The sequence below is a fragment of the Furipterus horrens genome, unplaced genomic scaffold, assembly GCF_987537825.1.
Source record: "Furipterus horrens unplaced genomic scaffold, mFurHor1.1.pri manual_scaffold_4, whole genome shotgun sequence".
Lineage (NCBI taxonomy): Eukaryota > Metazoa > Chordata > Mammalia > Chiroptera > Furipteridae > Furipterus > Furipterus horrens.
The window spans coordinates 19508098-19522258 of record NW_028327174.1 but is presented as its reverse complement, the minus strand read 5'-3'; the positions used below and the strand labels follow the sequence as shown (position 1 = coordinate 19522258).

The 14161-nt window shown below is 37.8% G+C and overlaps 1 protein-coding gene across 3 annotated transcripts in view; it reads left to right on the top strand.

Annotated features, from left to right (window-relative positions):
- CFAP54 (cilia and flagella associated protein 54) overlaps nt 1–14161 on the top strand; it is a 244906-nt gene that overhangs the window by 72768 nt on the left and 157977 nt on the right. For all 3 annotated transcript variants that reach the window (XM_090275372.1, XM_090275371.1, XM_090275370.1), the window contains exons 23-26: nt 4940–5076; nt 8007–8154; nt 9751–9906; nt 13271–13393. In XM_090275372.1, the coding sequence (XP_090131498.1) occupies nt 4940–5076; nt 8007–8154; nt 9751–9906; nt 13271–13393 (564 nt within the window). The remainder of the gene's footprint in view (nt 1–4939; nt 5077–8006; nt 8155–9750; nt 9907–13270; nt 13394–14161) is intronic.

Genomic DNA, 14161 nt, shown 5'->3' with positions numbered 1-14161 from the left:
CTGGATTATTGAACTATTAAATCAAATAGTGAGTGGGCACACTGGCTGATTGAGAAAAAGAAATGGGAACTCTCATTTATTAAAGAACTATTGTGTGACAGGCATTTAAAAAGCCATCATTCTCTTTATTACAATAACACTGTGAAGGGGGTATTATCACTTTCATTTTATAGTTGAGGAGACTGAGATTAATTTAATTCTTCCTCTGCCAGTTCCAGTTAATTCCAGAAAACATGTCTCAGGGAGGTTAAGTAATTTACCCAAGGTCACTTGGGGAGCAGACGGTAAGCCTGACATTTGAAGCAGCTCATGCCTTTCTGTTGCTCTGTCCAGGTTCCCAGGAAGTCATGTGTTTGCCATCGATAACATATGCCCAGTTCTTCTAGAGCCTACATCTTTCCCATCTTTTCTCTGTCTGGGTTTGGAGTTTTTCATCACGTCTTGATAATCAGTGTTGGCAGTAGAATTTGGTGTTGGGACATGATGCTTTGTCGGTAATCACAATGGTGGCAGAAGAAAGGGAAAATAAAATTCATACCTTTTTTCCACTTCATATGTGAATTCATGAAATTATTGATTAATAGATGCTTACCTGTTGCCTATGGCCATTCAAATAGTAAAAGAAAAGCTACCAGGTAAAAAAGATCATCATCCCCATTTTTAAAGCTCTCCAAGAAGTTTCAACTCTTCTGTTCCCTCTTATCCTCTATTCTCTCTACTCATCCACTTATTAATGCATTATTTATTCAATGTCTGTTCTGTGCTGGGTTCTACGCTGGATGTTATCTCTTCTTCCTTTGAACTGTCTTTCTTTTACTATTCTCATTACCACAACAATAACCCTTGTTTAAATAATTTTGATTTAAGGTTTCAGTTAAGGCGTTGCAAGTAAGGGAGCCAGCTGGCTTGGGGCATGCACCCTGGGAAAGCTGCAGAGTGCCAGCCCGCGGTCTCATACTTCTGATTCTCTACTTTCGTTTTCTTTCTCTAAAGATCGAGTCTCTTTACCTCTCTATCTTTGGAGGAAAAATGGTATCTCCTGAATTTTTATTTACTTCTCCATTATGAACACAGACCAGCTAGCTTGCTCCTAATCTTGATTCCAAATTCCTGGGAAAGAGACTTTGATAGGCCTGCCTAATTGTAATAGAGTCTGAACTCATTTTTGATGTTTGACCACTGACTTGGTTTTAAACCTCACCCCTCCTTTTCCCTTTGGATGCACAGTGCGGAAGGCTGACAGGGAGGTCTATGGGCTTACCTTGTCTTTTGGAGCCAGCAGGAAATTGAAACCTCCCAGCTGGCAGGCACTTTCCTAATTCCTACTCTCCAGCCACTAATCAAGGCCCAACCCATTCCTTCTGCTTTGTCCAGGGCAGTCCAGACCTGCTTGTGCCTGCCAAACTCTCCCTGGAAGTCTCTTGTCTGAGTAATAAATTTTCTCTCAAACTGTCCAAGTGTGTGCAGGTCATGAGCCTTGACATGTGAACCAAACCTAGCGTGTGTGGGGCTCTGTCTTGCTTTGAAGTGGGGAATGCAAAACATTCAACTTAGGTCAGGCACTCACCCTGGGCCAGTCACCATGTTATAGTGCATGACAACCTCCGGTGTCCTCTTCTGTGGATAGAGGGAAATTACTAGGAAAAGTCGTATTCAACACATTATTTAATTCATTTAACACATTATTATCGAATGCTTACTCTGCACCAAGGCATTGCTCCAGGCTAGGGATTAAAACTTGAGTGTGCATCAGAGTGATCTGGAGAACTAGTTGAACGGCTTCTTGGGTGCTACCCTCAGAGTGACTCCCTTGTCTGGGGTGGGGCCTGAAAAATGTGCATTTCTAACAAGTTCCTAGGAGATGCGGATGCTGATAGGCACAGGACCATACCTTGAGAACCACTGTTCTAAGCAAAGTGAACAAAATGCCGTGGTGGGAGCTAGCTAATAAACAATGAACATAGTAAATCAATAAGTTATCTGGTATGTTAGGAGATAAGTTCTATGGAAATTAAAAGTAGAGTGTGGTAAAAGGAATCGGAAATGTGCTGTGGGGGAAGCGAAGTTGATTACGGTATTAAATTGAGTGATCTGGGAAGGTGTCATCTAGAAGGTGAGCTTTGAGCAGAGTTGAAAGAGGTGAGGGAAAGGCTCTTGGAGGAAGAGCACCCTGCAGAAGGAGCTAGAGCAAAAGCCCAAAGATTTCCAGAAGTACACCTGGTATGTTTTATAAATAGCAAGGAGGTCACTACAGCTAGAGCTAAGAGACCCATGGAGAGTAAAGGATTGGTCAGAGAAGTAAAGCTGAGTGGGCAGGTGGGGGAGCAGATCATGGAAAAACTTTTAGGCCATCGTAAGCACTGGCTTTTACCTTGAGTAAAATGGAAAGTTTTCAGTAGTGGCATGATATGATGTGACATTTTTAAAGGCTCACGCTGACTGCTGTGTTGGAAATAGACCATAAGGGCTAAGGGTGGAAGCAGGGAGGCCTCTCTATTGCTGTAATCCAATAAGAGATGAAGGTTGCTTGGCCAGAGTGATAGTAGCTGATATGGTAAGAAGTGGTCAGATTCTGGATATGTTTTAAGGGAGGAGTTAACAATAATTCCTGATGGGACTAAAGTAAAGAGAAAAATAAAAGATGAACCAATATTTATCTGACAAATTGGAAGGATAGAGGTGATATCAACTCTGCGTTGGAGACGGCTGTGGGTGGTATAGATTAGGGCAGAGAAGATCCAGAATTCAGTTTGGGGTATGTGGAGGTAAGATGTTAGATATTATTAGGTATTTCTTACATATTAGATTTGTTGGCTATTCAGACAGAATTGTTGAGAAGTTAGATGTATGAATCTAGAGTTTGGGATTTGAGAGTAGTCATGTGACAAAGCCACGGAGCTGAATGATATTGCAAAGGAAGTAAATGCAGACCTACTTCCATGTAGAAGAGGAGAAGTCCAAGGACTGACAATATAAAGAGATTGGGGGTCGGGGGTGGGGGTGGGGGAGGAAGAGCTTGCAAAGGCAACTGAAAAGGAATGCAGCCTTTGCAGTGAAAAGAAAATCGAGAGTGTGGAGTTCCAGAATCCAGGTGAAGGTCCTGTACTGAAGTTTCTACCATACTTAATGATTGCACTAGTCTTTAGTGCTTCCCTCTCACTTTACCTTCATCCCCCCTGAAATCTGTTCTGCACATTATTACCAATTAACCAGCTTTGAACATATATCGTGGCACTCTTCTGTTAACCCACAAAAGGTCATGATTTTATAAACTATAGTTCTATCAAGGTATCCTTTCTTGTTTTACAATGTTCACTAATTGGATAAATAATGGTATTTTTCAAAAGAATATAGATTTCCTTTAAAAGGAATGAACATTCAATTACAGTTTCACCAACCCCATCATATATCCTTTGTCATTATTTTCCATGGAAATCTTAGAATTAGATGGTGTTTTAGTGACCACCTAGTCCAATCCTTTATTTGATCCCTGGGGCCCAGAAAAGTGACCCAGTCTGCACTGCAAGTCTTATCTCCACTGTTCTTACTGTCAGGCTCTGTACAAATGGTTTAGCTTCTCAATGCTCCTGTGTCTCATCTGAAAAGCAAGGGTGGTCATAGAGTTTAGTTAATAGAATGTAATGAAGAGTCAATACAGTAATACACATAAAGTGCTTGGTTTGGTGCTTGACATCTTTAAATATGTCCACCGGACTTCCAGAACCTTCTGAAATCATGCCCCACTTTACCTGTCCAATCATAATGCCTGCTTTTCTCCTAATACTGACCTGCCTTTCTAGTCTTTCCTACCTGCTCTGGAGTGATGCTACTACTGGATCTTATTCAGAGTCTGTCTAAACTATGCCCCTCTAAATCTTACCTTTTCCTAGGGTTCAACTCAAGCCCTGCCCCCTTTTTGAAGTCTTTATTTCTTCCTTTCTAAGCTTCCACAATCATTATGTTATTCTTTGTAGTTTTTCTGTGATTTCACGTGTTTTATATCTGTAACTTGATTACAGTTTCATGGAATATGAGATCATTTTAAGCTTTAAGAACCTGTTTTTACGGTGCTTAGCACACAGTAGAAACTTCATAAAAGTTTATTGGCTGGTTGATTTTGAGTGCTGACCTGGCAGATTAAAAAAGTTCTGGCTCTGTATATTATTCCCTTGAGTGGCATATAATCTAGCAACATGCCATCTACATACTTAATTCAATGAATTTACTTATTCTTTATGTTTTACCTGCTTCCATTAAGGATTTGAAGCAGCATATAACTTGTATCCATATAAAAATAAATAATTTTTAGGAATATCTTTAAAGAAATTCGTTCTACCAAAAGAAATAGATAATGTTGACTTTTTTTTCTACTGAGCTTGGTTTTTTACCAGTAAAATCAGTTATTTTGCCTAATGTTGAATGTGTTAAAATATATCATGGCTTCTTGGAAGCGTCTCTGTTTTATTCTTCACTCTTTTCAGCTGTGAGCCCTTTGTTGCGCAAAAGCTCTGGAAGTGTCAGTCAGAACCAGAAAAGAATGAAGTATATTTCATATTTTGGGTTTGGGAAATCTGATTGTTTCTCTTGGAACAGATTGTTCATTATAACAGTGTCTATAATAAATGGAGTGCGCTGCCGAGATAGATGGAAATGAAATTAATTTGGCTCAGATGTGATCTTTGTTTTGCTTATGAGAATTTGAAACATCCTTACAGAGTTTCAAATTTCCATGCAATTTAGAAATAAAAGAGATTTCAAAATGTGTCTGTCTCCCTTGCCAGTGGCTGTCATTACCTTAACTGCAGCAGGGTAGAACAGAGCAGCAAATGTGAGTAACTGTATGAAATTAGTATGTGATAGGACCTTATCAGAATTCTTGTTTAACACGTACATTTCACAAACAAAGATGTTGCATAAGATAATGTACTTTCTGTTGTAGGTTGCCTATCAGATTGGTAACTATGAGTTGGCTAAGAAAGTTTTTTCACCAGTCTGGGATTATTTTGTTGCTTCATCACCTCGCAATGAACAATCTGCTATTTGTTTAAGCAATATAATGACTATTACACAGAGAAGGTAATTGGAAATATTCATTTAAAATATTAATTTCCTTTTTGAAGCTAAATGTTGGGGGTGAAACCTAGAATTACTTTATTTTCAATTTCATGTTAAGACAGCCCAAATAAAATGGTCTCCAATCAGTTTTTAATAAGCATGTACATTTCAAGGTCTCGAGTCCTTGTTAGAAACTTCTTTGCTAGAATCAGAAAATACACTGCAGGCATATGGATGCATTCTGAATATAAGTTACTGAAAGTTATTTAAAAATACCAAACACTAACCAAGGTAATGTCAGTTGTACTATAAAACACTAGTATCATTGGGAATTTTTGTAACAGAAGAGGTCAGGTTCAAGTTCAGGTTGGGGTCTGATGGGTAGGTAGACTATTAGGGTAGAATGGCTTTCCTTGGCTTGAGGAGGCTCCCAGAATTAGACCGTTAGCAACTTCAAAACAGGCCGGTAGAAGCCATATTTAAAACCATAGGCCATCCTTTGCTCTACAGCAGTTTTTTCCCCCTCAAAAGAACAGAGTTTAGGAGCAGCTTAAGAAATGAGCATTGGTGTGATTTCAGGCTGTCTTAACAAGTTCAGAAATAAAAACAGTCTCCTTCACCTCCCTGTTAATGTCTGAAATTTCTTTGATAAGAAGATGGAACCCTTCACTCCTCAATCAGAGATAGTGAGCTTGAAGTGTAAATTCTGGTTGAGTAAGTAAAGGCGTTGGTAATGCTTATTCACATTTAGGTACAATTATATTTAAGTAAACAAATGTATACTTAGCATTTACTATGTACAAGGATGCTAGATGCTATGAGAGATATATTTGAGAGGCAATTTTGGTGGAGAAAGAGATAGGACTGGGAATATCTTATGAAACTTATGAGGGTAAGAGAGAGTGGGGTGTATAAGTTGACTGGGATTTCCAGGGTTACCTGACTGGGAAGCCTGTTACATTTACTGAGGGAACATGACAGGTGGAACATGTTTTTTGAGGAAGATAATGACTTTGATTGAAAATATTTTGAGTTTAGTTTTCTAGCAGGATACCTTTGTAGCTATGAGCTATCCAGTAGGTAGTTGGATATTATAGTGCTGACATTTTAGGAGTGAGGCCAAGGCTAGAGATACAGATTTAGAAATTGTCCACTGAGGTCGTCATTGAAATTTTGATGGTGAGTGGTAACTCCCAGGGAATGACTTATTTAGCAGAAAAGATAGAAGGCTGGAATTTGAACCCTGGGTATCTTAACGTTGAAGAGACAGAAGCAGAGATGGGACCAAGGAAGGCCATCGAAAAGGAACAGTCTAGGAGGTGAAAGTATGGGCAAGTGTATGCCAGGGCATTAAGAGCATCATCGTGGAGGGACTGGCCAGCAGCATTGGATGTTAGCACAAGGTCAGGTAGGGCAGCTGTTTAGTACAAAGCTACACAGGGAGGCTGGGTAGGATGTCAGCGAAGAAGAAGCTTTGAGAGTTGGCAATTTAGGAAGCCATCGGTTAGTCCAAGAGAGTCATTTTTGTGCTGTGATGGGACAGAAACTTTTGCAATTGTCTAAGGAATAATTGAAAATGGAGAATTGTAACAAGCAGACTACGGAGGTGAGGTCTGGTGGTAAAGAGAAGAAGAAAGTGGGGAGAAGCTGGAGGGGGAGGGCAAGCTGAAGGGAAGACTTGGAGGGTGAAGGGGAGGGAGCCAGTAGAGAGGGAGAGGCCGAGGGTTCAAGAAGATGCCCGGGTGGAGACTCTGTGGTAGAGCCAGGAGGATGTGAGAGCACATGGGGCAGAGAGCAAGGGGTTTGGAACGTTTGTTGTGGAGAACGCGAGGAAGGCGACATCAGGGATAAATGGGAGTGTTGCTGAGAAGCACTAACGACTTGGTGGCTGTCATGTAACGTGAACTGTAGTACAGCTCAGATCCTGTGTCTAAGGGCCATTTGTGATTTATCCTTATATCCTGGGTCCTAGAATAATGTCTTATACACAATAGATGTTCAGAAAATGATAGTTTGAATGAATAAAATAAATTAGTAAATAGCCGATTGAGCATTGTGGCAGGGATCGAAAAAATGGACAGTGGCATCTATGCGAGGTCAAGCAAGTTGATTATTGCATAAAATAAGGGGCGCAGAATCTAAAGTGCTAGAGAGGTCACTATGGAAATGACTACCAGAGTTTGAGCTGGGCAAGGAAGGGAATGGAGCCAGGAGGAGGTGACAGCCCGGACTTATTGCACATGTCAAGGTCAGCATGAGAACAAAGAGAGTGAAAGAACTAAAATTCTTCTGGCAAAGATAATGTTAGAGTCTAACATGGTGGTATAGCAGGTAAGACTCTTTCTTGTTTTCTAGGAATAGGGTGTATGGAGAGCAGGTAGACCTGAAACTTAGAAGGGAGGGGTTGTTGCCGAATAAGGCCAAGGGTAAGGAAAGGAATATTGGAAACAAAGAAGGAAGATTGTACAGTTCCCAGTTTTGCCATTGGTTGGCACCGTTGACTGCAACTTAGAAAAGATAATTAGAAATGATCTGAAAGTCTCTCCCTCCCTCCCTCCGTCTCTCTCCATGGCCAATTCTGCTAAAATGACCGTCATTTTCGAAAAGTCCATTAATTTTTGGGCCTGTTGCCCAAACTTCTGAAATATCTATAGTGATTTCATTATATTAATAAAAAAAACTTTACATACTAGACCTACAAAGCTTTGACAAGTTATTGTTATATATCTATGACATAATATGTCAGCAGCTTTATTTTCTGAGTTGTGAACTTTTGTTAAGGGTAGTCTGTTTTTAACTTCAACGCTGTATGAGAGTAGCTGTTCCACAATTTTCCACTGCTATCTTGGGATCATTGTGTCGATACTAAGAACAAATCAATCTAAAAAGGCAAGTGCATATGCTAAATCATTTTATTTTTAAACCTGTAATGTATTTACTTCCTTTTGCAGATTACATTTAGATATTTTGGCAGAGACTTCTTCCATCCTGTTGTACCTTTTTCTTAGAAATATTTTTGTAACAAGTGACATTAAAATTAAAGAAGCAAATCTTTTCTGTGATAATATCAAAGGCAATGAGATTTTTCCTTCTCAACAAGTAAGTGAATTAAAATGACTAAAAATGTGCCAAATTTTCTTTCTCTGTTTATTGATGTTTGAAATTAATTTTCTTGGGAGGAATGCAAATCCTGGTTGTGAATTGATGAGGGGCCATTGTATGTTTGTGCTGGTTTATGTGGTATTCCCTGTAGGAATCACAGTCCTAGGTTGTTTTTCCCCTATTTTTTCAATTTTTTTCCCTGTACCAAAGTAGTATAAATTTCAAATATTCAAAAATGTATAATATATAAAGTGAAAACATTACAATCCTATTGCACTTAAGAATATTACATTTTGTTTCATATGATTTCTCCAATTAAAAAAATCTACATAGACAAGCCTATTAGTTATTTTTATTATTTTTACAAAAAGGACATCATGATATATTTGTTGTTCTTCACCTTGACTTTTTAACACTTTTTATATTATATCTTGAACATATTTTCATGGTGGTACATCTCAATTACCAAATTCTTTTTAATACTGCATTCCTATACAGAGGCAGGAATTTAACCTATCTCCTATTGATAGATTCTCAGGGCATTCAAAAACATTGTTCCATGTATAACTGCAGCCTTATAATGTTCTTGCTTTTAATAACGATCCTACATTGTTTCCATTTGAGATTCAGGTTACTTTTCTATCTCTTTCCTTCTTTACTCACCTTAGATACATGGAGACTTTCACCATTTTTTGGTTAGTTTTTTTGCTGTTGCTTTTTCCTACCAATCCATTATTTATTAGTTAACCAATAAATTGTTATATTAGCTTGTCCTAGTTTCTGTGAATATAAAAGTGAAAAAAAAAAAACGCGACTTTTTGCTCAGGACAAGTCCATAGTCTTGTCTCAAGCACTCATAACCATCAATGTGTTTCTGTTACGTTGCATTCAGTGTCTTCTTTCAGCATTCAGTCTGAAAATAAAGGCAATCCTTAAGTAATTCGATGACTCCCAGAATGCTGGACTACCATTTGAGTAATAACTTGCTGTATGGAAATTTCTGGTTGCCACTCATACAGTTTCTTTGTACATAATCTTGTATGTATATACTTAGAAAAATAATGACATCTTCCTCAGAAAAGATAAAGGAGGAGTAAGATAAGGTTGTTATTTTTTGTGTGTCTATTTTTACATCTTACTATCATTTTTATTTAAGTAGGAGAATTATAACAGAAGATTAGTTTGCTCTACTGACCAATCCAGAAGGGAATAGGGCTCTGATAATCAAGTGGGGGCACTATTTAAAAGACATTATATTTTAATTATTATTTCTTATGATCTATGTTTTTGCAACAACTGTTCTTTTCTAACATTAATATATAGCCAAGATTTTTATCTTACCAATACATATACCAATGGTATATGTATTGCTTTACAAAAAAATTCTGAAGTTTAATTCTAAAATTATGTTATCTCGTGTAGTAGCATTATTTGGGAGTTAGTGGTGTTCCTGAATTTAGATTTTTCTTTATACCAACATTAATGTTGTTGCTAAGCCACAGGGATCACATTTCCTACCCTTGGTTTTCCTTAGAGGCACGTTAGTTAAGCACCTGATATTTAATTTGCATAACAATACCTGTTTCTTTACAGATTGCTAGACTAATTGAATGTGAGAGAGTATTAGTGGCATTGGAACTTAGCAACTACCTAAATGATTCCAGTTATGCCCTTCAAGCTGTGACTCAATGCTATGGACTCCTTGCTCCTATAATCTACCACAATATTGTTTTGGTACCTGTTGTACAGGTAAGAATATTCCTTCCCTTTCTCCCCTCAGATAAAGGTGTTTTTACAAAGGCAATTCAACAATGCATTTTGGAAAAGAAAAAACACAATGTAGCTCTTGTAAAGGAGGAATAACAATATTATGAAATTTCACGAGCTAACTAAAAAACATTTCAATAAATTAAGTGATATATCTGGGGAGACATAAATAAGGACTTAAAACTTGTTTCTCTGAAAGAAGATGTGAGTGAACTTATGCAAAATATAAACATTTAAAATTGACTATTGAGGAAACTAACCAGAGAGCTTAAGTAACTTAACAAATATTCGCCTTGGAGTGGCTCTACTGGAGTACAGACATGTCTTCTTTTCCCAAATTCCCCACACCTAGTAGTTCAGCAGATGAAGAGATATGCCTCCAAAACCCAAAATCTAGACTTAACAGTTGGTGTCCTCCCATGTCATTTGTAAATGGATTGCAGCAGTATTTCAAGTGTAAAATATTCTTCCTCCTAAATCCAAAGGCATCTACCTGGCATTGTTCTTTCCATTGGAAAGATAAGACAGAGATGCCAGATGTCAGGCCTACTTTGGAGGGGATATCTCGACATGTTCCAGATACAGTATTTTATGAATGTGTCAGGCCCCTGAATCTCCCAGGGTTTATTTCTACCCTCTAGAGGGCATGCATTGTACCAAGGTCTTTAGTGTACTTGCCATTTCTTTCTCTTTAGGTCTGATTAACATAATGTTATTGATATAGTGGTCTAATGTTTTATTTTGAGAAATGCCCAGGAAGTTCAGATCCTTTCATAAAATATTATGTCAGAAGGTGGGAGAGTTATCATTGCCCTGGGGCAAGACTCTAAATGTATACTCTTATCTGCTCAGTATGAATGGGAACTTTTTCTGGTACTTCTCTGCCAGAGGGTAGAAAAGGATACATTACCAGTACCAATGCATGCCTTCCAGTGTGCCCTAGCAAAGAAACCACATTAAGAACAGCAGCTGCAATTGGTCCTCAGCTGGTGGAGTCAGGATTGCCCACTGTCATACTTTAGGATCCTACTGATTCAGGATGCCTTTAGCTAGAGTTCAGAATAGGTTATAGGTGTGAGGAAAAGCCTTAGAAGTGGAGTCTCTAATTAAATTGTATTGTTTAGAATAGGAAAAGATGACTGGAACAGAGAGGAGATTCCAGAAATAGGCCTCATGTAGTATATGACAGAAATTGGCATTTGAATTTAGTGGGAAGAAAATGGATATTTTTAGTAAATTGTAGTGAAACACCTAGATATTCATTTGAAAGAAAGTAAAGTTTTATCTTATTTGTACCATATTCAGAAAGTTGAGATCTTAAATATAAAACAAAGCAAAAAAAAAAAAAAAAGAAATCCCAGGAGATTATCTGTGCAATCTAGGGCTGGGGGAACCATTTCTAACCAAGACAGAACTCAGAAATAACAAGGAAAAAACAATTTGACTATGTGTACAGCAATCTATGTGTGAAAAAGAGACTATAATAAAGGTAGTAGAAAATTTATGGATTTGGAAAAAATTTATCTAACACCAATGAAGGATAAGTATATGTAACAAAAAAGTCTTACAAACTGACAATAATGTAATAGAAAAATGGGCACCGGATATGAATAGGTAGTTTATAGGAAAAAAGAAATCCACATGGCTGAGAGACACATGAAAAGATGCTCAGACTGAATATTCATTCACACATGTGCACATTAAATGAACAAAGTAATATCACAGGCAGAACTGTAATGCCTACTGCTGGTGAGGATGTGGGGCAAAGGCATTCGTGTTCATTAATGGGGGAAATGTGGGTTGTTATACGTGTTGGATTTTGGTAAAGCAATCTTAATTTTAACTAAACTGAATCTAATTTTAATTAAAATTAAAAACAAATATACCTGACAGCAGTCCCTCTGCTAGTAATCTATCTCATAGAATAAAATGTTAGCAAAATTAAGAATACAGTTACCTGACATAGCAAACCCTCTATTAGTAATTTATCTCATAGAATAAAATCACCAGCTGGTAGGATGCTACTCCAGGTTCCCGGATGTATGTGTTCTACCTGCTGGGGACACAGCACCTCATAGCGGTCATTGACTGAGAATGTACACTATGCTCTGGAGGGTGGTGCCTTATCCTCACAGGGTATCATCTCAACACTGGCTCCTCAGTTGCCTCTCCTATTGAAAACTGAGCATGTACAAGGGTATTTACTGTGGCATTCTTGGTGGCGGCCATAAAGCTGGAGACGTCAGGCAAGTGCAGCAGCAGGAGGATGGCCAACCTGAAAATTGTACACCATGAAGATCCTGGAAATGGCTGACAAATTATGGTTGATCCACATCAAAGAATATTATGTAGCCACTAGAAGTAATGAATTGGAGCTAAACCTATAGACTTGGAGGGATTTTTTCACAAGACGTGATTGAAAGAGCAATGCGTAGTTGAGAAAAATGTGTATAAATCCCATTTTATAATCTAGCATTAACCCTTCTAAGCACATTTAAGTGTTTACACATACATGTGAAATTACTTGAGCCAGGAGAAAACATCAAAACTTAATGTTGTTACATGATTTGGGGATACAGCATGGTAGGGTGGGAGAGGGAGATGGTGGAAGGGAGGAATTAAAAAAACTTACAAGTTTACTGTAACAATAGTAATAATATTATTAGAATGTTAGCTTGAAGCAATTAATGTACCTTCAAAAAGACCAACATTCATACATTAATTTGTCCTTTGGAATAATCTGAATGAAGAATAGATCGATGCAATCTCAGCTCTACTTTTCTGATGGTAATTTTACTTAGAATTGTGCAGCAGAATAGGAAGCTAAACTTAATTGCCTAGCTCTTGATTAAATTCAGGGTTATATAGTATTAAGCAAGGAGAATAGAAGTGAACATCAATATTAATTAATTTCCTGGGATTTGAATGTTTGGTTTTAATTTTGAAGGAAACTGTTATTTCAAATATCTGGTATCAGTTTATATTTAATATGGTACATCCTTCTCCATATGGGTTTTCAAGGTCTTCCTAAGCCTGGGTATTTCTTGTATACATGTAACATTCTCTACATATTTTAGGTCACTTGACAAAATATGTTTTGTTTTATAGTTATTCATATGCTTATTTTATTCTCTCCATAGGCTTTCTAGTTATTTAGATGACTCATTTGAAAATTGGACATATCAATTTTATTTCAGAGTATATTTCTTTGTACATGATAAGCAATTTATCAATAGCTATTAACAATAAAATTTGATGGCTTAAGATTTGCATGATTTGAATAGAACATTTTATAGTGTGTAAGGGTGATATTTTTTAACAAAACCATTGTGTTTCAACTTTTTAGATCTTAATAAAATGTATAGTGGTTTTGCAAGGACTACCAAACGTCATCCACTCAAAGAAACATAATGCGAGTTTCGAAAGCATACAGCACATGATAGCTTGTTGTATCTTCTACATAACAAAGGTATTTATCTCGTTCTTTGTCTTGTATTGTACAATTTAGGAGCAGTAATGACTTAGGAAGTTAAGCCACTTTTACAGGAATTATTTAAAAATATAGCACCCAGAAAGCATTTTAGATCAAAAGTAGCCAAGGCAGGCTGGTTGTAAAGCATGGTGGGTATATCATGAGGAAGAGGGGGGTTGGAAAGAAGACATTTTATGGGGTCTCATTTATTTTGGAAACCAGAAAGGACCAAGAGACTGGAGGCAGAGATGTAGACTTGTTTATCCTCATCATTTGGCTCAAAGACCAGGTGTTTCTTCAAAGGTTTGGTTGACTGAATCCAGTGCATCTCCTCAAATAATGGCCAAGTCTGCTTGCCTGTTTCACATGGCCCTCACAGGCCCTTTCTGCTTTGATCAGGGATTTCGAAGAATTCTGGATAGGTGGGTTGATTTGATCCATTACTTTGGTTGGGACTAAAGTTTGCTTTTGGAAGTCTGGCAACAGAGGCCTCTAACCTCTACTTTAGTGAAGAGGTCATGATTTCCTGGCTGCTATGGTTTGACTTCAAGAGAAGAAAATCATATTCCTTTCATTGCTCACTGGTTTACTACTGTTGGAGAGCCTTCTATGACCTGGTCTGTGTGGAGGCTGAGGGAACATAAGCCATTATCAGGAAGAGAAAAATAACGACTCACTTTGGGGGACTCAGAATCCCAAGGGGATGAGACCAAATCAGACTCCAAAATAATTGTGTACTTATTCTTACTGTGTTGGAAAAGACCA